The sequence below is a fragment of the Excalfactoria chinensis genome, chromosome 1, assembly GCF_039878825.1.
Source record: "Excalfactoria chinensis isolate bCotChi1 chromosome 1, bCotChi1.hap2, whole genome shotgun sequence".
In the NCBI taxonomy this organism is placed as follows: Eukaryota; Metazoa; Chordata; class Aves; order Galliformes; family Phasianidae; genus Excalfactoria; species Excalfactoria chinensis.
In genome coordinates this window covers 73096884-73123546 of record NC_092825.1, presented here as the reverse complement: position 1 = coordinate 73123546, position 26663 = coordinate 73096884, and the positions used below count along the sequence as shown (strand labels likewise).

Genomic DNA, 26663 nt, shown 5'->3' with positions numbered 1-26663 from the left:
TTGATGTAGTTTTCGTGCATTTCAGTTCAAGATAATCATAAAGAAAAAGAACCTGGGACTGTGTTCACCGCTTGAATGGGCTGCTGGACGCAGATCAGAGAGAGCAAAATCCAAGTCAGTACATTGGCCCTTCTGTTGGAAGAGGAGGAGCAGTGCTATCCATAACCCACAGTATCTTGCTATAGAGCAGAGGCCACTAGTCCATGGGACATCAGGTTGAAGCAGGCTGGTAGCAGGGAAAATATCAGGCCAAAGCAGGCTCAATGGGCAGGCAGGACAGCAAGGCCATTGGGGAGAAAAGAAGCAAGTAGCTGAGGGGAGACACAGAAACACCTACTTTGTCCAACAAACCCACCAACCCAGAAAGCCTGACAACCAGCAAGACCCGTGATCACAAGGAACTGCAGACGGGAACGATGCAGCTGATTTTCTGGCAGAGAAGGTGGGTGGAGAACTGCAGAAATACACCAGTTTCCCTCCCTCCCATTTCCTTCAAGGGTGTTTTTCTCAGAGCTTTTCTCGCTCTTCTCCTCCCCACAGCAAGCAGCCAAGCTGGGAAGAGGAGATTGCCTCTAAACTCAGCAGAGTGCCTTGAGCACAGAAAGCTGGTAGGAAACAAGTAGACGTAGTTTCCAGCTGCGGCAGCCACAGCGGCAAAGCCTGCACAGTGACAGAAATGAAGACTGTTCCAGAGGTAAGGAAGGGTTGTCTTTCTTTTTTGCTCACAGCTCTGATTCTTCATATTACCAGCCAAGAGGATTCGGGCAATGGGGTTTGTGAACTTTGTATGCCCATGTCTCACAGCATGTGGGGATTTAGGGTTTCTGGCTCTTCCTGTTGCCGTTCTAAGGCTGCATTCAGAGAACAGAGAACTGCAACATGGGAATGATTTTACAGTAGGTGGCCACAATTTTCAATGTGAAAATCAAAAAGGCTGTTGCAACAGATAATTCAGGAGCACAGCAAATGTAAATAACTCACTCTTTCCTGAGTACCAAGGGGTGAGAGCTTACACGTTGCAGAATAGCGACACTTTTCCCTTTTCAGCTGAGTAAAGCTGTTTGGTGCTCACTTCTCTGCCTTAGTCTGTATTTGGAAAGCAAAAGCTCGGTGTTTTATTACCCTAAGAAGTCAGCAGCATTGTATTATCCAGGTACAAAAAGAGTAAGGCCTTCAAGCTTTGTAAGAAGTTTACAGGATGTCAAGATGACATTGTTTTTGACAGGTTATGTTAATGTTAATGACCAAATGAATGGACATTTAAAAGATACTGGACAACAGCCTTTTTTTATTCTTTGTTTTTGTTTGTTTGTTTGTTTGTTTTTTAAGCATGGTGACAAACGTGTTTGAACATAATCTTTAGCTGATGCATGTAAGGGAGCAGCCCAGGCAAACAAGGAAGGAATCTGGAAGCTGAGAATCATAGAGGCAGGCAAGAAGTAATGGCCTTGCCAGCAAGAGCTGCAAACCCCCTGTACAGCAATGTGGAGGGTAAAGCAGGTCTGGTGACAGGAGCCTGGGGGAACCAACAGTCAAGACCACCAGGCAAGTCCACTGTGAGAAGACAGATTCCAGGTGAAATCTGTTAAATCAAGTCTGTAGGTCAGGGTGCAAATCATGGTATTTGGAAAGCCATAGATGTGGTTTCAATGCTGCTGCTGCTGCAAAGCTCAGAGGGAGATCATGCATGAAAACTATAGAAGGCTGCTCTCATTCTGGGCACTCAGTGGTATTGTGTGAGCAAGATTTCTTCTAGCTTTTTCTCAAATGGCTCCAAGGCATATGAAGATTTCTCAGACAGCTTTACTTCACCAGAGAGCCAGGCTCAAGTACAGGGAGCTGAGTGAGGGCTGCGGTGGGGCAGCACAAGCCAGCCCCTAGCACTGGCATGGGAGAATCTCAAACTGACACTTCCCTCAGCATTTGGACTACTAGATTTACTCCTTGTACGCTACTTGACTCTAGTCAGAAGTGAGTTTCTAGGAGTGTAGTGAGAAGGCATGGTGTATGACCAGTGCTAAATGTATCGAGTTGTCCTTTCTTCATATCTTTCTGTATGTCTCCTTTTTTTTGTTCTCTTCAGAGCAGTGACCAGGAGCTGGGGACAGGTACAAAGAAAGAACGATGCCTTCAGGAGAAAAGCCTACTTCTGTGTGCGCTTCTTTTCAGTACTCTCCTTGGTTTTGCATTACTCATCACCTACATCATGATGACTTGTGCTCTAGGTATAATGTGGAATATCCTTTTCCCTGGTTCCTTACCCACCCTGTTTGTAAGATCTGTTCCTCAGTCTGCCTCCGTTGACTATTATGCTCAGTATCTGTGTGAGGGTAAGACATTCAGAAAGACAAAGAAGCATAAAAAAGTACCATCTGTAAAGCAGGTAGACTGTTCTGCCTCCTCCTGGTGTGATAGTAGGGAGATATCCCCATGCTTGTCCTTCTCTGACTGCCATTTGATAAGCCTGGGCCCAGCTTTGTGACAGAGCAGCATTCTGTTGTCAAACAGTTCTTGAATTTCATTGTCCTGGCTTCCAGCTTCTCTGACCCTGCTCCATCTGTAGTCAACTCCAGGAAAGTGGGTCTGAATATGAGATTTAGAGCTTCTCTTCTACTTTTCCATCCCTGATTTAATAAGACTAGTTCTAGTTTTCTAGTACCAAAAACTGCATTTATGTAGAGAAAACTCATATTCTCCTATGCAGTGGGGAAGCTGTGAGGAGAGGCCAGGAATAGCCAGTTATCTTTCCAGTTCACTAAAAAGCTATCTGCAGAATAGTCTACACAAATGCTTACGTCTATAGATGGCTAAATATTGCAGCTGTGTTTATATTGGTGAATACACGTATCTCCTACTCCAAAATAAGCACTCCTGACTCTTCATCTGGCATTTTTCTTCAACTTCCACATGTATGTTTCACTACAGAAACTAAGGAAACAATTGTTAGTTTTGATCGTGTCTATTTCCACTCCGCATACCTTCTTCCATGTTAACAGTTGAAACCATAGTATGAAAATCTTGCTTTGATTTGTAAGTGGTTTTATTTAATGATGCAGCTGATCTTATTTGATACAAGACACTCTGACACAAAATGAGAACATACAGCCAGGGGTTCACAGTATTTTAGGTAAAGGAGGTTTTTAATCAAAGCAAGATACACTAGCAAGGTTTTGTCCTGTTTTATCAGGCGTCATTACCAAGAAATGTTTGTTTCCCATGCTTGAATGTCTCCCTGTGTGTATTAACCTTTTCTCCTTACCTGCTCTGTGCTATGTCCTCCTTTTGCTCTGTGTGTTAACATCACCAGTAGTTTCTTGGTTATCGTTTGGTCAGTACAGTGCATGCTGTTTCAGAGGAACCAGAGGAAAGGTGGAGTAATCCAACCTGCAGCTGCCGAGATAGAACCTCTAGAGGGCACCACCTCTAGACTGACTACCTGTCTCATACCTAAAGAATTTCCCTTGCAAAGTGCAAAGGCAGCCTTGGTGTGAAGTCAAAGACAGGGTGTATGCTACTGCATCTTCAGCAAAATCTTACAAGATATGAAACAGTTGTCAGTGAGCAATGCAGCTTGTATCAAAAATAAATCTTATTATAAGATTCCTCTTTCCTTTCCTTTCCTTTCCTTTCCTTTCCTTTCCTTTCCTTTCCTTTCCTTTCCTTTCCTTTCCTTTCCTTTCCTTTCCTTTCCTTTCCTTTCCTTTCCTTTCCTTTCCTTTCCTTTCCTTTCCTTTCCTTTCCCTTCCTTTCCCTTCCTTTCCCCTCCTTTTCTTTTCGTTGTTGAATGTCTTGTCTTCATTCTTCAATGTCACTGCTCAGTTCTCTCGTTTACCTTCCTACCCAGGATCATGTGATGTTGAACCGAGTCTTGCACTCTTGGCCAGACTCCTGAATTCTAGGAATGACACTGTAGAGCCCTGTGAGGATTTCTACAAATATGCTTGTGGCAGCTGGGAAGGCAAGCACTCAAGCACAGAAGTATCACGAAACAGCTTTGATGTGATGTTGGAAGAAAACCAGCTGATACTGAAAAGGCTTTTAGGTAGGAAGAAGTGGTTGGTGTGGTACCTTCAGCATCTTGTGTGCCTCCGGTGGCGCAGTGGTATAAGATGCTGCTTGCAACACCGGAGGCCCAGGGTTCGAATCCTCCCTGTGGCGCAAGTGGCAGAAATGCTGCTCTCCTACACAGAATGGCTCGAATCCTGGGAGTTGGACTCGATGATCTCTAAGGTCCCTTCCAACTCTCACGATACTGTGATACTGTGATCTTCCTCAGTCAGAGATGAGAATATCAGTAACTGAGTGCACAACCATTCCTAAGTCCAGTTTTGTTTTTTTTTTTGTTTTTTTTGTTTGTTTGGTTTTTTTTTGTTTGTTTGTTTCATTCTTCTATTGTAACACGTGCAGATTTACACCTGAGAAGTCATATTAAAATACTTACATTTCAAACATTTTAGTTCTTCTCTCCAAGTGTAACAGATGGAATTCACACTTTAAAACTCAGGAAAATGGATCATCTTCTTACTGCCTTCTAAAAGTAGATGCTTTTTGCTGCACATGTCTGAATGTGCACTCTGGCTATGTCCTGATTCAATATGAGACCAAAGCCTAGATATGCACCATCTTGATGTTGTTGTCAGTTTCCATGCAGAGAAACTCGTGTATTTGGTCTCAGGAAGAGTCCTGGCAAACACTAGGTCTCTTGCTTTGGGTTACTCGGAGAAGTGTGGATGTGTTTACTAAATTGGTCTGAATTAAAGTGAAATATGATGTTCTCTTAAAAATTTCTTTTGGTCTAATAGTGCCCATCTTTATTACCTCCTTTGTAGTTTTTCGTCTATTTTTTTTCCCCTCAGAGACCCCACACTTTGAAACAAGAGGCTCGGCTAAGGAAAAAGCAATCCGGTTCTATCGTTCATGCATGGATACCCAAAGGATAGAATCCCAAGGAAATCAACTATTGAAGGACCTCATAAATCAGGTGAATGTTTGTGCTACTTCCTCTCTTTCCAAAAGATGATTCTTGTGAGGGATAGGAAAGGGTGATGTTCAGGCTATATGATCCTATATGACAGAATTTTGCTAGCATCTGAAATAAACTCAAGGATGACAGACCAACTTCTGGGAGAGAAATCTTTGAATGTTGTTTAAGGATTTGGCTTTCTGATCATAAGGCACATAAATCTTTCTGTTAGCAAGTCACATTTATGCCCTGTCTCCAAGGAAGACGCAGAACTCTTACCAGCTGGAGGAAAATGACTTCAGGCCAACCTGTGTATCTGCTTGTCAGGGAGGAGGGATGACCCTACATCCCTGACGTTTTTTGTTAAAATGAATAACTTTAGAGAAATGTGCCCTCTTTCCTCTCTCCTTTGCAATTTTTTTTTTCCTTTCTTTTTGTTTTTCCTTTACACCATTCTGCTGATAATTATAACACATTTTTGCTGTGTTACAGAATGGCAGCGTGGTTGAGGCTAGAAGGTACCTCTGGAAATTGTCTTATCCAAGCTCCTGTTCAAGCAAGGCTCCATCTAGAGCCATCACCCAGGACCATGTCTAGACGACTTTTGAGTGTATCCAAGGAGACAGACCCCACAACCTCTCTGGGCAACATATGCCAGTGGCCAGTAAACCACACAATGCTTCCTGCTGTTCATACAGAATCTCTTGTGTTTTCGTGTGTGCTCATTGCCTCTTGTCCTGTCATTGGGCACAAATGAAGAGCCTGATTCCATCCTTCTTGCGCCTTTAGATACATCAATACACGTTGAAAAGATCTGTTCTGAGCCTTCTCTTTTCCACACTGGACAGTCCCATCTCTCTCAGCCTTTTCTTGTAGGAAGCTAGCATCCCTTAACCATTTCTGTGGCCCTTCTCTGGACTCTCTCCATTAGTTCAAGTCTCTCTTGTATTTTAGAGCCCAGAACAGCACACAGTACTTCAGGTGTGGCTTCACTAGTGCTGAGAAGAGGGAAAGACTCAATTCTCTTGACCTGCTGGCAGTACTTTTCCTAATTCTGCCTAGGATGCCATTAGCCTTCTTTGCCGTAAAGGCACATCACTAGTTCCTGCTCAGCTTGGTGACCATCAGAACTCCCAGGTCATTTTCTGCCAGACAGATTTTCAGCTGGGTGGCCCTTGTGATATACTGGTGCTTAGAGCTGTTCTCCACATGCAGAATTTTGCACTCCCCCTTGCTGAACTTCATGAGGTTCCTGTGAGCCCATTTCTCCAGATTGACCAGGTCCCTCTGGATGACCCTCTGGTGAATCAGCCTCTGCTCCCACTTTGGTGTCATCTGCAAATTGGCTGAAGTTATGCTCTCCTCCATAATCCATACTGTTAATGAAGACAATGAACAGGCTGCACGCAGAAAGAATGACTGGGCTATGTTGGTATTTACTGGCCTCCAACTAGACTTTGCAACTCTGGATCCAGCTGTTCATCCAATTTTTATTCAATCCACTTCGCTTGTCTGCACATTCAGCTCATTCATTCATATCTTGACTATGAAGTTCATGTAGGAGACAGAGTCAAAAAACTTTACTGAAGTCCAGGAAGATGATATTCATGACTCTCCTCTCTGTTACTAGGCCAGACGTTTCATTAGGGAACCTTATCTTGTTGGTCAAGCATGACTTCCTCTTGGTGAAGCTGTGCTAGCTATTCCTGATAATTTTCTTCTTCATGTGCCTCAAAGTGTTTTCCAGGATTAGGAGCTCCATCACCTTCCCAGAGACTGAGGTGAAGGCGATCAACCTGCAATTCCTTAAGTCTTCTTCCTTACTCTCCCTGAAGACAGGAGTGACATTTGCTTTCCTCCAATACTCTGGCACTTTTCTCAGTCTACACGATCAATCAAAGATTACTGAGAATGATCTCATAATAATGTCTTCCAGGTCCCACAGCACTCGTGGGTGCATCCCATCAGGACCTGTGGACCTCTATATATCCAGTTTGCCTGAGTATTCCCTGATCTGTTTCTCTTTCACCAAGCGTACATCTTCCTTGCCTTTCCTCATAGACTCTGGTACCTAGATTTCCTGAAGGTCAGTCTTGCTAGTAAAATTGCTTTGTTATTGATATATTTACAGAAGCCCTTTATGTTGTCTTTGATATCCCTGGCCAAATTTGACTCCTTTAGTTAGAATTAGGGCTTTATTCCTCCATACTTAGACAGTGCCCCCCAGGCTATCTGCCATTGCTTCCATTCTCTGCAGGCTTCCTTTTTGTGTTTGAGTTTGGACAGAAGCTCCTTGTTCGTCCACATAAGCCACCTGGCATTTTCTGCCTGACTTACAATTCACTGAGATGAAGTGTTTTGAGCCTGGGAGAGGTGACCCTTGAATATCAACTAGGTATCATGGGCCCCTCCCCTCAGCCGCCCCAGTGTCATCTTGCAGTTTGTTGCATTGCTTAAATGAAAGTTACAGGTAAGGAAGGTATGTAGAAATCTTCATGAGTTTCTTCTGTTGCTATTTGCTTTATTGTTTCTCAGTTGTCATAATGACTGAGCTTGTAGGGGTGAAAAAAGTTTGTAAATATGAATCAAGACACTGTTTTTCTCACCACTGGTCATGCTGTTTCTCTCCTCTCTAGGTTGGTGGATGGAACATCACAGGCATAGGGAAAGCAAAAGATTTTAATGAAACTCTTCAAATTCTCATGGGCAGATACAACACTTTTCCCTTTTTCAGAGTGCATGTGGGACCTAGTCCTTTTGATCCCAAGACCAATGTAATTCAGGTGAGTGAAATAAGAACAGAGAATGATCTGGACGCGCTGGGAGTGAAGAGTCACTTACACAGTTCATGAGATCCAGCCCTGCTCAAGTTAAGCCTGTGGTCTTCTCTCAAGAACATTTTCCTAACGTTTTATTTAAGTTTCTTAGTTTCACTACACACACACACACACACAACCCAACAAACAAACCAACCCACAGTTCTGAAAAGTGAGCAGATGAGAAAGAATTCATTGTTTTCATCTCCTCTGTTTGGAGATGTGCAGATTTCCACTAGTTTCATACTCGTAGTATGCTGTTGATTTTGCAGCTCATGGAGAAATATTTAAGAGTATTTATATTTGAATTCCAGTCACCACGGATTTGTAATGAGATTGCGAATGAGCTGCAGATTGTGATAGATACGCAAAAATTGCTTAGTAAACATTTTTCAAAAGGAAAGCAAATTGTTAGCATTTCATATTCTGTGACACGGAGACAAAAAACATTTCTTTAACATCTTATTACATTTCTAGTGTTTCTGGCAATACTGAGATATTTGTCTTTTACTCCTTTTCTGCAGATTGATCATCCTGAGTTTGAGATTCCTGCTGAAAGTAAATTCCAAAAGACAAATTATCTTGAGGTAACATATCAGAGGCTGGAGAAAGGTAACAAAAGCTGTTTGGTGTAGGGCTCTCCTTGAACTGATTCCTGGTTCAGAGTGCCCTATTTCCATGGGGTATGCTCAGAGACCTCTGAAAATGTCTCCAAATGGAATTTCTTAAGTAGCTGTTTAATTTCCTAAAAAAAGAGTTGTTTCCAAATTGTAACCAATTTTTAGATGCCAGAGTTAAAAATGTTAGTGTAGAAAGAAAAGGTTATGATTTATGTATTTATGTGATTATTCATTTATTGTTATTTTGTTGTTGTTGCGTTTCACCTTGCAGAATGTTTAAAATAAATAAATATATACTGTTCAAAGTAAAGTTCATATGCAAGCATTTGTGTCACAGCTCGTGAATATAGAAGCAATACGGCCATTTCCTCTCCAGCCAACATTCTGACTTACCGTGTCACTATCTACTACAGGTCTCTCCTTTGAGTCCAGAGATAGCTCTAAAGCAATTATGATATCTGAAGAAATAGTCTTCAGATGGAACAAAATTAAGATTATTTCCTTTTGGGATCACACTGCTCTTCGCTAAAAAGGGAGCTATGTTTGGTAAAGTGGATTCCGCATGAAAAATGACATGAGGATGTTGTGGTGAAGAGGACAGATTTTTGGACAGGACTGTTGTGGTTTAAAAAGACTGAAGTTTACGTAGTCAGGATGGATGGATGAATGGATGGAGTGAGTAACTTTTGGTCATGTCTCTCCCTGTGGTCACATGCTCACATGTATTGCAGGTTCTCCGTGTGTATCTCTCGTACTTGGAGAAACTGGGAGACCTACTTGGAGGTCCACAGGATGGTCCTCCTCATTCCTTTTCCCTTACCTTGTCCTTCATCTCCAATCTCCAACGCGTTGTCACCCCACTGAAGGAAAGACAGCAGAGGGGGATGCTGTTCTTTCGCACAACCATTAGGGAGTTACAGGTATCTGTCTGTGCCTTAGAACTTGAGAAACACAATTACATATGACATTCACATTCTGAAGGTCCAGATCAAAACAGATGCAAAATACATTGTTTAGATACCGTTTCCTTGCAACTTAACCTTGGAGTCTACTGAAGTTTGAATAACCTATTAATTTGCTGTCTCTTTTTTGATAGCAGTTGGACTTTTCAGGCCACAGATTCCACTACTTTATACTAGTGTAATAAAATCAAAATGTTATTCTCCTTTTCTACTCTTCTCAGCATCCATGGTATAAAACAACTCAACTCAGTGGAGTTCTCTCTTAAAAGTATCAAAGAGACAATCTCAGTTTCTCTATTATTTCTTGTCAGATGATTTAGACTGGTGGTTCACTACATAAACTTTGTTTTACTTTCAGGAAAAGGCACCTGCTATTGACTGGTTGTCATGTCTCCAGGCTGTCTTCCATTCTATGCCAATGAACCTCTCTCAGCCAATTGCAGTGCATGATATGGACTACTTAAGAGGCATGTCACAGCTCATTGAAGAATGGAACAAGGAAAGGTAAGAATTAATATTTATGTTTAGTCAGGACAGGGCTACAGTAGTGAAATACGTATAAATATACATAAATATACATATGTACACATACAGTATGGGCCGTTCCAATAGCTGATCTTAGACATTCAGTCACTCCAGTAGCTGGCTTCAGGTTGCTTAATCTGTACAGTTACTGGTACCTTCGTATATGAGCCACTGAGACTTGCAGCCCTGCTCTGACTGCAGGTACTCATGTATCTTCTTGCATCAAACACATACATGTGAACAGATCTCTTCAGTAGGTTGTACATACTGTTGGCCTTTTCAATGGCCAACTCACAGACCCCTTGTCTCTTCAGGATCCAGTTCCATCCCTGCCACACTCCCACCCCAAAGGAGAGAGTGTGCTCACTCAGAGAATATTTAAGAATAGCATTAAATGAGATGTGACCACACACAGGGCTCAGTGGGACAAACATCCTGGCAAGCCACAAGTTTACACCCAACCATTCCTATTTATCAACTTTCCCTTTTACCATGCATGTTCCTCCTAGTCCGTCATGCCTCCCTTTCACTGCCTCTGCGTGTTCTTATAAGCATCCCATAAGAAGTCTCTAGAATCCTCCAGGCCTCTTGAGATATTCCATAAGTTTTACCTAGTGCTAAAATTCTCTTTCCCCTTCCTCCTATAATTCATCGTGTACCCTTGAAGTTAATTACCCCTTGAGTCTTCAAGGTGTTCTTGGGGGTGTAACCCCCTTTTGATAGCCAGAGCAGTAGACCATTCAGGACATTTTGTTGCTATTGTTCAGGCTACCAAGTTTCCTCTGTGTCCAATGATTCCTCTGGCACCTGCCATACCTCTTTGTTTATGATGGCCTCATAACATGAGAATCTGACTGTTGCTGAAAAAAAAAATCACTCTGTTGACTTTGTTCTCTTATTCATGGTTTTCTGGCACTTCCAACGTGTTCTTGCATGGTATTCCGCCTGCCTCTGTTCATACTTGAATATTCAGTTCATAAAACTGAATACTTCTTGCTGTTCAGAACTGATTGGCTCCTGCTCATTTTTTATTGTTTTTAATGGCATTACTGCTCAAAAATATGACTTCATCTAGCCAGGAGGTGACTTCATCTTAATGTGAGTTTGGGTGGTTTTTTTGTATTGGTCTTTATAAATGTCATTTTCCTACAGGGTCCCGCATATCTATATGATTGTTTGTCTGGTTGGGAATCTCTCCCCAGCTCTTGATAGTCGATTCCAAGATGCACGCCAGGAGCTATCTAAGATGCTTCATGGGAAAATGGTGAGTTAATATTTCGCCATCTTCTTCAGCTTCTACAGCCACTGAATAAACTAAGACATACATTCTGGATGTTCTCCCGATGTCTCACCTAGATAGAGCTCCTTAGATTTGGTGTGCACCACAGCCTGCAAGATCAAGAGAAGCCTTTTAATGAAGCCTTCTTCCTCTAGCTACAGGAGGTGCTGAGTTCACAGGCTCTTGTCCTGTTGGGGAACTCAACCACACTAACATCTGCTGAAAAAGTAGCATGGTGAGCTGAAGGCAATCCAGGAGGCTCCTGAAATATACTGAGGATAACTTTCTGAGCCAAGTAATGGACAGCTCTATTGGGGAGATGCAGTGCTGGACCTATTGCTCACTAGCACCAGGGAACTTATTGGTGACATCAGGATTGGAGGTTGCCTGGGGAGTAATGACTTTGCAGTGCTGGCTATCACACTCTTGAGGGATATCACACAGGCAAAGAGTAAAATCAGAAAGCTTAATTTTAGGAATACCAAATTCCAGCTCTTCAGGGATTTGGTAAACATTCTTCCCCCTGGCAAACTGCCCTCAAGGGCAAGGGAGAGGAGCAGAACTGGCTGATCTTTAAGGAAGCTTTCCTGAGGGCATAAGAGCTCTCCATCCCCAGATGCATGAAGACAGGAAAGGAAGGCCAGAGACCAGCATGGCTGAACCAAGGCCTTCTGGTCAAACCAAAGAGCAAGAAGAAGATTCATGGGCAGTGGAAGCAGGGACTGGTAACCTGGGAGTAGTATAGAGATGCTGCCAGGCTGTGTAGGGATGGGGTCAGGAAGACCAAGGCCCAGCTGGAACTGAAGTTGGCAAGGAGTGCAAAGAAGAATAAGAAAGGCTTTTATAGGTACCTCAACCTGACAAGGAAAGTCTAAGAGGGCACACCCTCCATAGTAAGCTAGTAACAACAAACAAGGAGAGAAGGCTGAGGTACTCAACAACTCTTGTGCCACAGTCTTCACTACTGGCTGCTGCTCACACAGTCTGTGAGCAGATGGTTTGTAATGTGGGAATAGCTGGAGCAAGGTCCCTCTCACTCTAAGCAAAGATCATGTCTGTGACTACCCGAGGAACCAGAAAATCTGTAAACCTATGGGTCCTGGTGAAATGCATCCTGGAGTCCTGGGGGAACTGGCTGGTGTAGTTGTCAAACCACTCTTGGTGATATTTGAGAAGTCATTTCAGTCAGACAAAGTCAATGTGGTCTGCTGTGGTCAACCCATTAACCTTTTATGATGTTGTAACTACATCAGTGGACAAGGGAAATACCACAGATGTCCTCCATCAGGACTTCAGCAGCGCCTTTGATATTGCCTGCCATAACATCCTTCTCTCCAAATTGGAGAATTATGGATTTGATGAGTGGACTGTTTGACGGATAAGGAACTGGGAAGACCATACCCAGAGAGTGGTGGTGGTTCAATGATCGGATGGAGATCAGTGACAAGTGGTGTCTCTGAGGGATCAGTACAAGGACACACACTCTAATATCTTCCTCAATGACATTGGTAGTGCACCCTCAGCAAGTTTGTGGATGACATATCCAAGGAACAGGATACTACCAGAGAGATCTATATGGGTTTGATCAGTGGAATCTGGAGAACCATATAAGGTTCAGCAAATCCAAGTGCAAGCTCTTACACATGTGTTATGGCAACCCCCACTACCAATATAAGCTGGGGAATGAAAGGATAGAGCACAACCCTGCCAAAAAAAACCTGGGAATGACAAGCTGGACATGAGCCAGCAGTGTGCCCTCACAACCCAGAAAGTCAACTGTATCCTGGGCTGCATCAAAAGGATCACGGTCAGCAGGTCAAGGGAAGTGATCCTGACCCTCTACTCTGAGCTGGTGAGACCTCACCTGGAGTACTGCATCCAAGTGTGACATCCTCATTGTAGGAGAGACATGGGCCTGTTAGATCAGGTCCAGAGAAGGACCATGGAATTGAATCCTAGGAAATGGAACACCTTCTGTATGAGGAGAGGTTGAAAGAATTGGAGCCATTCAGCCTGGAGAACAGAAGGCTCTCAGACGACCTGATAACAACCTTTCAGTATTTAAAGAAGAAGGCTGACTCTTTAGCAACTTTGTTGTGACAGGAGAAGAGGAAATAAGGACAGAATTAGAGAGAGTGGCCTGAAGTTGTGCCAGGAGAGGTTCAGTTGGGATATTAGGAAAAAAAATATCCTCAAAAAGAGTGGTGAGGTATTCAAATTGGCTGCCCAGTTGGAGGGTGGTGGAGTAACATTCCTGAAGTTGTTCAAGAAACATAGATGTGGTACTAAGAGACATGGTTTAGCAGGGATATATTAGTGGTAGGCAAATGGTTGGACTAGATGATCATGGAGGTTTTTCCAACCTAGGTGATTCTATGATTCTAAGAAATGTTTTCAGACTAGAACAGGAGAGATCTAGACAGGACATAAGGAATTTTTTTTACAGTGAGGATGGTGAGGCACTGGAACAGGTTACCCAGAGATGTGGTGGATACTCCAGGCTCTGAGCAACTTGGTGTAGCTATAGATGTCTCTGTTCATTGCGGGGGAGTTAGACTAGATGACCTTTAAGGTTCCCTTTCAACTCAAACAATTCTATGATTCTAGGCCAATAAGTGCCTCATGCTGGTGGTAGGTGGATGGCTGGACTAGATGATCTTAGAGGTCTTTTCCAACCTTTCTATAATTTGTGATTCTATGTTTCTCAAAAGGTTGTGACGTGATATACAAAATTTTAGAGAGCTAATTGCACTGTCCCATGGAATAGGAAACAATATATAGCTAACTAACTTCTATGTTTTTGTCACAGCTAGAATATGAGTATTCTTCTTGTGTGAGTTTAAGTATTGTAAGTAACACAATGCTTTAGTGTGCTGAAGTTTTCTGAAGTACCTTAAAAGGGATTACCTTACATCCACAGCTGTCAATTTAAAGTAGCATCATATAAGCTACTGACTGCATGTTCACATATCTTTTTACCATCTTCATCCTCTTGTCTTTTCCTCTTCACTCTCATATGTCTTGATTTCTTTTTCTGTTCTTACAGATCCCTGATGAGCGCTGGAGGAAGTGTTTGACTGACACCAGTTCTTTCTTTGAGCCAGTCCTAGGAGAGATGATTGTGAAAGAAATTTTCCCTCAGCAGAACAAGAAACTTGTAGGTATTCATCATCTTAATCCCCAGTAGAGCTCAGCTTCATCCTTTTTTTTTTTTTTTTTTTTTTTTTTAAATCCCCTAACAACTAAACAATACATCAAGGCATGAAGATCATGTATAAGTTTTATACCTTTTTATATATCATGTAGTTACATATTCCTCTCCTCTTTAGATAAATCGGTTCAGAGCAAGGGCACTGTCATTGCTAGAATAAACAACATTAACATACCTGTTACTACCATTTTCTCATCTGTTAACTAAGTCACGTGTCCAGCACAAATATGGAAATCCTACAAACATATGCAGTTTCAGAGTGCTTAACTGGAATGATAGTATCAACGTTATGATCCTAAATCCTGAAACTTTAAAGCAAGATTTTCAGTCATAAAGCCAATAAGCAGGTGATAAGTGAGCAAAGCTACGTAATATTTATGACCAATTGTAACAGAAAAAAAGTAAACCACAGTAAAAGGAAGACCTGCCTGCACTGTTGAAAAAGCTTTTTTTTTTTTTTTTCCTCTTTTCTTTGGTTATCAGATTTCAGGGTTTTTTTACGGGGGAGGGGGGTAGAGGGGGTGAAAGAGGGAGTTAGTATAGGCACCATGTTTTATAGAGTTTGCAGTGAGAAGCGTAAACAAGTCCATGAAAGGACACCGGAAAACTAAGACTGCACAAGGCTCAATGAACAAAGCATAATAATTTTTGAAGGAGAGATTTAGACTCTCCAGACTTTTGAAAAGGGAGACACCAATATGAAATACTTATGGATACTGGATTTTCATGTCTCTGTAGAACTGGGGCAATTATTTGATCCATTCCCGTTGAACAAAAAGGGATTATGAGACTCTTATTTACAGTGATAGGCAAGAGGAAAAGGGGAGTGGGAAAGAACTGTGATACCTGTGAGGAACCACTGGATGCCTAAGAAACCAGATCTAAGTGGATGTGGAAACTACTATTTCCCTTCATCAAGAGAACTACTGTATTGTAGTTGAATTGCTGGAACATGAGAAGACAGTAGGTAGGCCTGAACACTGTTCTTCTGCATTTGTGACTGTGCCTTCTGTTCTCCATTGCAGGCTGAGCAGATGTTCTCTGAGATCCAGGATGCCCTCTGTGGTCAACTGGATCAGCTGGAGTGGATGGATGAACGAACTCGCCAAGAAGCTAAAGTCTTGGTGAGTGCACAGGGCAGAATTTACTGAGGCCATTCTTTCCCTCACCTTATCCACACACCAAAAACTACATGGTTTTCTAAGTGCAATCAGGCATGTATGATCATACACTGAGAAAGGCTGTGGATGCTGAGAATTAACTGTATTGAGGTACACTGTGCCTTTAGTTTTATATATCAATTTAAGAAAACACTGTTATTAAAAAAAAAGAAAAAAAAAAAAAAGAAAAAGAAAAAGAAAAAGAAAAAAAGAGAAGAAAAAAGTGCAATACTAGGCCATATGTCCCTGAGTAAAGAAAACAGAGTAGCAAGAGGAGATGAGACATCTTGTTGAAACAGAATAGTTGATTTTTTAAAGGTCTGATTAATAATATAATAGCTTTTTTGCTTAGAAATAGTTCATAAAGAATTATCAGAATTCTCTTGTTGGCCTCTTGTTGGTCATGCTTCTTTTTTTGTGTGTGTGTTTTTTTTGGTTTTTTTTTTTTAATTTTTGTTTTTTGTTTTTGTTTTGGTTGGTTTATTATGATTTCAGGTGTCCAAACTACAAGTGGAAATTGGCTATCCAACTTACATACTCCAGACTGACAAAGTAAACCTGGAATACCAGAACGTGAGCTATACAGTATAACTATCTGCCTTTTACCAGCAGTTTACCTGTACTGACTGATATTTTGCCTGCCATCAAAAGAGTTTATGACTCCTGAATCAATGCATACATCGTATTGCTCTCTTTCTGAGAATGAATCAAATAACCAGTATCTATTGCTTCTACGCTCTTCACTGTTGCCTGTGTTGTCTCCTCTTGATTGTGATCTGCTTGCATGTTTGGCTACAGATAATGTTCCTGTCACACCTTAAAGTGAAGTATCTTTAGAACCAGGAGAAGGAGAACAAACAAACAAACAAACAAACAATAAAATAACAGGTGTTCCATTAGTTTGTCTTTCGATGAACAATTTTTTTGTTGCCTATGAAATCTTCCTCTTACTCATACTATACAGTTCATTACTCAATCATTCCCTGTGGTTGTGACATTTCCCTACTCTTTCCTTAGCTGGAGATAAATGAAGACACTTTTTTCCTAAATGTGGTGGCTTGCTTGAAGAGGATGAGGGAGAACTCATTCTCAAAGCTCCTTCAGCATCATTCACAAGATGTGTAAGTGTCAGTACTGAAATGAAAAATAAACAGAATAATGTACTTGTGGAATATACTTGTGGTGATCATCTACACCAATCCTCCCATTCAAAGCGGGTTCAAATGGAGTATGTCACACAGGACTGTGTCTAGCTGTATTTCTGTGTTCTGCTGAGGGTGGAGGGGACATGGGCAGAACTGGACACAGTAGTGACAGATGATGTTTAATCAGTCCTGAACTGAGGGGCATAATCACCTCTCCTGACTTACTGGTGACACATCTTAATCCTAAGGACAAGATGCTGCTGTTTTTTTCTGCAAGAGTATGTTCCTACCACATATACAAAAAGTAAGCATTGTCTTGTATTTTTACCTATCTTATTCTATCAAAAACACCACTGTTGTGGAGGAAGTCCCAGGCTCCTGAGAAGAGGACTTTTTCTGCTCACTGTCATAAACTCTTGATAAAGAGAAATAGTTGGTGTGCTTGGGCTCAGCTAAATGACAGCTAAGCACTGACTCGATGTGAGTATTGGTGGAGAGATCTCAAAGGGAGTACATAGATGGTTCTGAAGGCAGGCAGTGGAATTGAGTATGCTTGGCATCTGACATTTTCATTACTGATCATCACAGGAGATTAATAATCTTGACTTATTTGACAGAAGAAGTTGTGAAGAGGAATCCCTTAATGTGTGTGAAAGTTATGCTCATACCTCTGACTAACTGTAAATAAGTGAAGATTTATATCACATGCCTTTAACTCTAGATAATGTGAATTTCATCCCTCTACTCTGCTGTGTGAACAGTTGTAATGAACGAACCATTTCTGCAATGGAGAATAAGAGCAATCCACGTGGCAAAGAATCAATACATTTTCTCATTGATCTTTTTCTGCTTCTAGCTGGCAGGTGGCTCCCTGGGCTGTCCATTCATACTACTCACTAAGGCACCACATGGTGGTCTTTCCTGCTGGAATGTTCCGCAGCCCTTTTTTCCATGTGGAGTTTCCCAGGTATGGAGAGTCTGCAAAAGTGAAGCTAAACGTAATCCTTTTACTACACCATATTTTCACAATCTCAGAAGATCTGTCCTTAATCTGTTTTTCTTAGAGTATTCCAGATAAGGGGAAAAAACTGTTATTTTCTGGAGCCAGATGGATATGGTTTAATGATTCTTCTCTTCAAGGGTAGGAAGTCCCTACTGAAGGATCAGGACAGGTTGGATTGATGGGCTGAGACCAATCGGGTGAAGTTCAACAAGACGAAGTGTCAGGTCCTGCAGTTTGGTCACAACAACTCCATGCAGTGCTATAGGCTCTGCAGCTGTCTGGAGGAGAAGGATCTAAAAGTGTTAGTTGACAGCCAGCTGAACATGAGCTAGCCGTGTGCCAAGGTGGCCAACGAGGCCAATGACATACTGGCTTGTGCCAGAAATAGCATAATCAGCAGGACTAAGGAGGTGATCATCCTTCTCAACACTGGTGAGGTTGCACCTCAAGTATTGTTTTTGGCCCCTCACTATAAGAAAGACATCAAGGTCCTGAAGCATGTCCAAAGAAGGACAGTGAAGCTAGTGACAGATCTGGGTGCAGGTCTTATGAAGAATGGCTGAGGGAACTGGGATTATTTAATCTGGAGAAGAGGAGGCTCAGGGGAGACCTTATTCCTCTCTACAGCCACCTGAAAGGAGGCTGCAGTGAGCTGGAGCTCAGTTCCATCTTCCTTATAACTGTCAGTAGAACTAGAGGTAAAGGCCTTAAATTGTGCCACGGGAAGTTCAGGTTGGATATTAGGAAACATTTCTTCTCAGAAAAAGTGGTGAGGTATTGATATGGACTGCCAGGGGAATAGTTGGAGGCACTATCCCTTGAGGTGTTTAAGAAGAGGGTAGATGTAGTACTTAGGGACATTTCTGTTCCTGTTAGTGCTTTAATGACCTTCCAGTGATGTAATAATATTGACCTTTCCCTGGAAGTGTTCAAGGCCAGGCTGGATGGAGCTCTGAGCAATCAGGTCTAGTGAAAAGTGTCCCTGGCCATGGCAGTGGAGTTGGAACTAGATAATCTTTAATGTTGCTCCCAACCCAAACTATTCTATGACTCTATGATTCTAGACTCGTTTCATGCTTTAGAAGTGTTAATCGTTGCATGTAAAGAAAGAATGAGATCATCATTTTCTACTATGGAAATTTATTTTGAGAGTACTTTTGCTTGTGTGGCTATTTGTAAATTAATTACATAGAATCATAATAATTTTTATTGGAAAGAACTTCTGGAGATGTCCAGTAAAACATCTTTCTTGTAGTGAATAGAAGAACTACCAGTGCTAGAGAAGAGTAATTGTAATCAAACCTTCCTGATCTTAATCCAACTTGTCAGTTTTATGTATCATTTTTCAAAAGATGACTGCTGCTAGGTTGCTTTTCCAACCATCCTACTTTTGTATGACTGCTGTTGGAGTTTATGTAGTGGTTCAGTTGTTACTGGGTAACTAAGGACATATCTCAACAACAGGGGATGACATTACAGTTTACATGGATAGAATTTCATTCAAACCTTTTATTATTATGTTGGCTTATTGGCTAAGACTGCTTTAATGCAGATTCATGGTAAAATTTAAAGTACTGGTAATTTACAATAGTATTTGTGTTTTTACAGAGTACCACATCTGGAAGACAATAAGTAGAAAATGCTTCTGAGTGCTCTCAAAGTAGAATGGGTTATAAAAAACACTCAGCTGTCTTCCTTTCCTTTTCAAAACCACTCTTTTTATGTTTATTTTTCAGTGCTGTGAACTTTGGAGCCATTGGGGTCTTCATGGCACATGAACTTCTTCATGCACTTTATGGTTATAGTGAGTACCAGCTGTTGGGTGAAGCTTATCCTCTTTGTTTACTCTTCTGGGCCCCAGTGGTAGTTTACCTCAGGAGATCTTAAATCCTATTCCCTATATTCATGTATGAATACATTATTAAAGCAAGTGAATTATTAAAACAAGTGAAGCTTGCCCATATAGTACCAAGTGGACTGCTAAGAAAACTCAGTGTGAGGGATACAGGTGAGCATCAGAAATACCTTAACTGGATTCTTTTTCCCCCCACAGTGCTTCCTGGTGGCTGTCCTACATGCAACAGCAGTGTGCTACAGAAATCTATAAATTGCTTGGTAGAACAGTATGAAAGTTTTGGCTTGAAGGTCAATGGTACTTCCACACTGTTGGAGAATACAGCAGACACCGGAGGGCTTACCATTGCTTACCAGGTATTCTAGTCTACTTCTCTAATTTCACTTCTATGACCACAAAGCCCACCAGATGGATCAACTGAGAAGTCATAAGACTGCTTTGCCATATCCCTGACTCTTGTGCTGCTCCATTCTGGGATTTTTTGCAAGCCTGTGCCAGCAAAGCAGTGCTTTGCATTACCTCTGCTGTTCAAACTGTAGGCTTTCCACAGAATTGTGGAAATTATAACCTCACTACCACCATATAAAACTACTTCTTCCATTCACCTATTCTGGGGTTGGCCTTTTTTTTTTTTTTTTTTTTTTTTTTTTACTTCCCCAGTTAGATCATGCTTACAAAAGCAAGTTATTATTTTACATTGGATTACTACATGCTTATGTTGTACCTAAGCTGAGGCATGAACTAGAGTATAGTGTAACTATAGTGTAATGTGATAATAATAATAATATTCATAGTATTCATAGTAATGTTTTCAGCAATACTTCTGTCTAGAACTCCTTCATGTAGGAGTTGAGAGGTTTAATTAATTATTGAGTGTGGGGTGCTCTGAGTTCTCTAGATGTCAGATGGTACTCATAGCAATGTTACATGAAGAATTTTGAGAGAGTCAAGGATTTTTTGATGGTGTCCACAGCAACAGCATATACATTTTAATTTTTTTTTTTTTGTTCAAATAAGTGTTTCTTTCTTTGAAAATAGTTTTCTTTTTTCTTTTTCACAGCATAATCATTAATCTACTCTTCTGACCAGTTGTGTGTAGTAGTGTCTGAAATAGGAAGCAGAGGAGTTGATGTTGCTCTTCTCCCTTCTTATAGCTATTAGGGCTTTGACAAGCAGCAAGGCACCTCAGGGTGAGCAGAAAGAGATACAAACATGCTATATGTATTAAATATATATTAGATTGATATGTATAATTGACAAAAAACATGTTTCTGGGTCACTGATTGAAGGGAAGTTTATTAATTTTCTCTCTCCACAGGCCTATAAGAACTGGCTGAAAAAGCATAAACAAGAGGAGTATTTACTGAAGATCGGACTTTCACATGACCAGCTTTTCTACCTCAGTTTTGCACATGTAATGAATTCTAGGCTAGTCATGTGTCTTTCTCACTCTCCATTGTCTTCTGCATTATTACATCTTTTCTTTCTCAATATTCAGTAATTTCTCCCCACTCTCTGAAGAACTGAATATGATGGATGTTGTTGGTAGATTCAGAATCATATTTTCAAAGCTAAAATTCACTTGCAGGGCCCCTAATTTGTTGTGGATCTCAAAGCAAACAAGGGGCCTTTCTATGAATATACTGTCATAAATCTCTGAAATCTAACAAAGTTAAAATGTTGCAAACCAGCTGTGTCAGGGAAAGCTGACTTCATTGTCAGACACTGAGTATTTATTTATTGATTGATTTATTTCCCTACTGTGAGCAATCATATGAATGGGAAGAGGAACTTCAGTGGAAAAGTCACATATTCTTCTGTCCCTTGTTTCATCCACCTCTTTGCCGTGATATACAGTAATTCTGAGTGACTGATAGAGAAAAAAAAATCAGAATACTACTTAAGGAACTAGAAACACATGTACACCTAGCTGAAGATTTCTGTAGGAATATATTTTAAGGATTTGTGCCATTGTACATAGTTTTGAAACTATGTCTCAACATAGGCTTTTGGATTTTTGCACTCAGATAAGTCTCACTCTTATTAGTCATTGGAACAGTGTAAAGAGAAAAGTTCTGTGCATGTATTAGCATCAGGTCAGGCCAGTATATAGAAAAGCAATAATGCAGTTCTGAAATTACAAATAATTGGGACTCAGAACCAAGAATTGTATTTCAGAGGCAATCTCACAAATGACTGGATCATTTCTCAGTGAATAAGGACAGGAATTACAAGAATGAAGAACTTCAGCTGTAACATCTGTGAAGCTACACAACCTTCCTCCCAGTCTCTCTCTTAGTAATGTGATGCTAAGTACTCCACTTTCTTAATGATCATTAATTTATTTTAGTTAATAAGCTAAACCTGAACACTGAGGGCCACATCTGTACTGCCACAGTAGATGGAGTCCAAGTACTTTTGCACAGACTTATTTTTCTGTTTTGCTTCCCTTCAGGCAATGTGTGGACACCAGGATCCTGAAGATTTACAGTCTTCCTTGGATACAGATCCACATAGTCCCTTGCCACTTCGTGTCTACGGACCTGTCAGCAATAACCAGGACTTTGTAAAACACTTCAGTTGCCCCCGTAGATCGCCAATGAATCCAGACAGCAAGTGTCATATCTGGTAGTCTGTATGAAAAAGGAGGAAGAGAGATATGACCCCAGGGAGATGAAATCTTGAGCTGTGAAAGTATGACTCATGGGTCATACGCAGGTCCAATGGAGTGATGTGGAGCTTTTATTTACTCTTCTACCTTCCTCTTCTTGTTATCCTTTTCTTGGCAGTTTATGGTAGGAATTGTCTCAAATTGAGCTCAAAAGAGAAAAGGGTCTCTTCCTGCTGCTCCCAGCACTGTCTCAGATGGGACAACTCTGTAGTTCATCAAGCCCTAAGGTAACAAGACGACTAGCCACTCTCTAGAAGGTAGCTTCTGAGGAGTTGTTAACAGAAGGACTGTTGCATCATCAGGCCTGTTGTTCAGTGCATTTCCCTGTCTACTGCAGCAACCTCACCATCATGTTGAATGGCCAGGGCAATATGCTAGAGTCCTAAGACTTGCTCATACAAGATCACATCTTAAAAAATTCTTTTGGGTTACAATGCAAACCACACAAGTAAGTTACCAGTGAGAGAAGAGCCCTCTTCTCCTCTTTGGCAGATAAATGGAGATAAGTTGTAAGGGAAAAAATAGTGGTTCCAGTTTCTAGGCTGAAGATGATTCATTTAATAATGAAGGTTGTTTGTGCATTCCACAAGGAAACAACCTCTTTGAGGGAAGTGAGACTGGGAGTTGAAAATTGTTTCTTTTTCTTCTTTCTTTCTTTTCCTGAAAGATTCCTCTTTATTTCTTACTCTCTCTTTGGGGTTGAGGATGTGGTTAAAGATGAAGTATGAGGTAGTCACAAGGGTTTCTAGAGGTATCTGAAGATCATTAACTTGAATATTCCAAATTCTTTGGACCCTGAACCAGGCTTTCATATCCCTACATTTGTAAATATTTACTATCCAAACAGAGGAATTTATCTGACATATAATTTAATAAGTACTTGAAACTGAATTTTATGTAATAATTTACTTTAGAGAAAAAGGAAAGTAAGAAATAATATATTTTTGGGTAGCAGGAGATACGCATAAAATACATTCTCAAGAGCAACCTAATAATTACATCAATTCAATGTTCTAAATTTCCCCAAATCAAGAAGTTGTTCATTTTACTTATTATAGTGAACGACTGGGTATTGTTTGTGGAATAGATGAGGGCAAGCGGAAACAGCCCTTACCAATGTAAGTATTACAAACAATGTGAAAATCCTAATAACACTGTTAATCTCCATGCACTGACCAATGCAGCAAAATATTTTCTAAGAATGAACCGTTCAGAGATATTTTCATTAATTTACAGACTAATATGTTAAAAGAACATTTGCTTTCAAGCAAAACAAGCAACAACAAAGCAAATCCCTCCTTCCCACCCTCAGAAGAATTAAAAAAGAATCCCTTTGATTACAAACTGTTTATGGCCTAGTCTTTATTTAGTCTGTTCTCTGCATGAGCACAGTACATAGCTGAAATTCACAAGTAGTAGATAATAATACCTTACAATAATAGGATTTATTTAACCATTATAACAAACAAACAAAATAAACCAGAAAAGTAGTTTTTTTTTTTTTTTTTTTTTTTTTTTTTTTTTTTTTTTTTATCTTTATCTTTTAAACATTGCATACTCTCCCTCCACTTGTTTAATCAACTTTGTCCTATCAGCATGTTCAGAACATTTGGTCTTTCTTTCAGTTATTTTAATAACCAACTGTATGTAACATTATTCTACACATCTTTTGTATTACAGCATTTATTTCACTGGACTGAGACTACTTGACTTCTTTGTTTATAGTTAATAGAAAAAGAGACAGTCTGCAACTTGATATGTTGTTTTTTTTTGTTGTTGTTGTTGTTGTTGGTTTTTTTTTGTATCTATCTTGTTAAGGGTTTGTTGTGAACATTTCTCTATTCATTGTTTTCCTTCTTTCTACCACGTATGATGCATTTATGGGTCTTCTGTTTCAAAGATGGGTCACTATTGAAGCTGATTAGTTTAATTCTTATTTATTCTGAGTAGGATAGGATAGGATAGGATATAACACTTCAGTTGGAAAGGACCTTGAAAGATCATCTTGCTCAACTTCCTGACCACCTCATATCTAGCCAAAAGTTGAAGAATATTAAAAAGGGCATTGTCCAAATGTCTCTTGAACACTGACAGGCATGGGGCATGACTCAGCTCACGAGGAAGCCCATTCCAGTGCTTTGACCACCCTCATGTTAAATAATTTGTTCCTACTATCCAGTCTGAACCTTCCCTGTTACATTATTGTGCTATTCCTTTGTGTACAGCCATCTATTTCCAGGAAGAAAAGTTGTCCACCTTCCTCTCTGCTTTCACTGCTGAAGAGATTATAGAGTGTCACAAGGAGTTTGCCTCTTGGCCTTCTCATCACCAGACTGATCAGCCAAAGCATACTCACAGGACACACCTTCAAGACCTTTTACCAGCTTTAATGCCCTTCTTTGCTCTGATATAAATATTTTAACATTCCCTTTATATTGTGGAGCACGGAACTGCACACAGTATTCAAGAGGTTGCACCAGCACTAAATATAGTAGAAGATGTGCCTCTTTTAACCAGCTAGCTGTGCTGTGTTTAACATACCCCAAAATGTGGTTTGGCATCTGAGGCATGCTGTTGGCTCATGTTGAGCCTGATGGTGATCAGCACCCCCGATGTCTTTCTGATGAGGTGCTATCCAATCACTCATCTCCAAGTCTGTACCTGTATCTGGCATTACTCTTTCCCAGTTGTAGAACTTGACATCTTTCTTTATTGAACTTTATGCTATTAGTGAGTGCCCAATGCTCCAATCTATCTTGATCCCTATATAAGGCTTCTTGTCCCTCAACAGCAGCAGCCCTCAGTCTAGTATCATCAGCAAACATGCATTCCTGCATCCAGATCATTGATACAAATGTTGAACAGGAGTGGACATAGAACTGGGCCCGCCTGGAAAACACTGCTGCTTACTGTCTGTGAGATGGATGTAGCCCCATGCACTAAAATCCTGTTGTGTGAAAGGCAAATATGTTACTTGGTGTGCAATAAGTTGGTCTCATATACATAGACAAGATATTCATTTATTGCAAAGTTGCGCAAGTTTTGGTGCAAGATGGTGATTATGAGATCCTCTGTTTAATCACTTTAGCAGTTTCAAGGATGGTCAATCTGACAAAGTTAAAAGTACATATTTGCTATTTCTAAGGATACACATATATAGATGGGCTTCTCTAAGGACTTATTCGCACAGCCTGTATACATACCTAAGGTTGCCTGGATGCAACTTGCACTTGGCTTTGTTGAACCTCATTAGGTTAATGTATGCCCACTTTCTGAGCCTGTCCATATTCCTTTGGATGACAACCCTTCCTTCTATAGTGTCAGATGCACCACTCAGCTCAGTGTCATCTGCCAATTTGTTGAGGATGCATTCAATCCCATCATCTACATGTTAAAGATGCTAAAGATGTTAAAGGTGTCAAAGTTGTTAAAGAATACCAGTCCCAAGACAGACCTGTGGGGGACACCACTCAGCCTCTGCCTAGACATAGAGCTTTTGACAACAACACTCTGGCTATGACAATCCAACCAATTTTTTATCCACGGAATAGTCTGGCCTTCAAATTCAAAACTTTCCAACTCAAAGATAAGGATATGGTGTGGGACGATGTCAGAGGCCTTGCACAAGTTCAGGTAGAAAACATTGGTTGCCTTTCTTTTGTCCACTGAAGCCATCTCTCCATTGTAGAAAGCCAACAGATTGGTCAGGCACAATCTGCCCTTGACGAAGCAATACTGGCTGTCTCAGATCACCTCATTGTCTCACATGTGCATTATGATACACATACAAAGACTTGCACAAAGGCTAGCTCTTTCTGACAACAATCCCTTGAGATCTACCACTGAGGCAGTTCATCAGCCAGCATAGTGTGAACCTGTTCATCTCACAGTTGAAAAACATGAGGGAAACGCAGGAAGGGAGAAAAAGATGCATGAGCTGTATGCTGAATTTATTGTACTTTTCAAGGGGAGAAGGAAGAAAAAGCACTTTCCATAAGTGCACAAGATCCTTGTCCTTTTTCTCAGTGTTTGCAGGTTCACCAGGATGTGGATGTTGAGAAGAAGCCTTGCTGCCTAGTATGTGATCATGAAACACAAGTAGATGTTCCAATTGCCATCACCCATGACCACAACAAGGAATTTACCCTTTATGTCACAAATTAAAAAACGGAACCATGATGCTAATGTTCAAGGTAAGGGACGTATACAGCAGAAGATTCTTCACTGCTGAATTCTTCATTCTCTGAGAGTCCTCCTGCTGCACCATATTGATTAATTCCATTCCTTCTCCTGTAGAAGAGGCCACAAAGCTTTCTTCCATTTTCTCCCAGCCTGCAGCCAGAGATGGGTGTGATCAACATAAGCTTTGTTTTTAACTCATAGTCTCTACCTCTTTTCCTGCTTTCTAAACTCTACAGCAAACATTCATTTCATTCTCACTATGTGTACATTC

At 40.8% G+C, this 26663-nt stretch overlaps 1 protein-coding gene across 1 annotated transcript; it reads left to right on the top strand.

Moving 5' to 3' along the window:
* KEL (Kell metallo-endopeptidase (Kell blood group)) lies at positions 1 to 22693 on the top strand. Its single transcript, XM_072352728.1, has 19 exons — positions 1 to 442; positions 541 to 694; positions 2084 to 2225; positions 3845 to 4042; positions 4857 to 4981; positions 7600 to 7746; positions 8304 to 8366; positions 9131 to 9319; positions 9720 to 9865; positions 11039 to 11150; positions 14212 to 14322; positions 15402 to 15500; positions 16032 to 16109; positions 16554 to 16657; positions 17538 to 17648; positions 19421 to 19488; positions 19738 to 19895; positions 20858 to 20953; positions 21995 to 22693. The coding sequence occupies exons 2-19, from the start codon at positions 677 to 679 to the stop codon at positions 22169 to 22171; spliced, it is 2142 nt and encodes a 713-aa protein (XP_072208829.1). The 5' UTR covers positions 1 to 442; positions 541 to 676; the 3' UTR covers positions 22172 to 22693.
* Positions 22694 to 26663: the final 3970 nt, after the last annotated feature.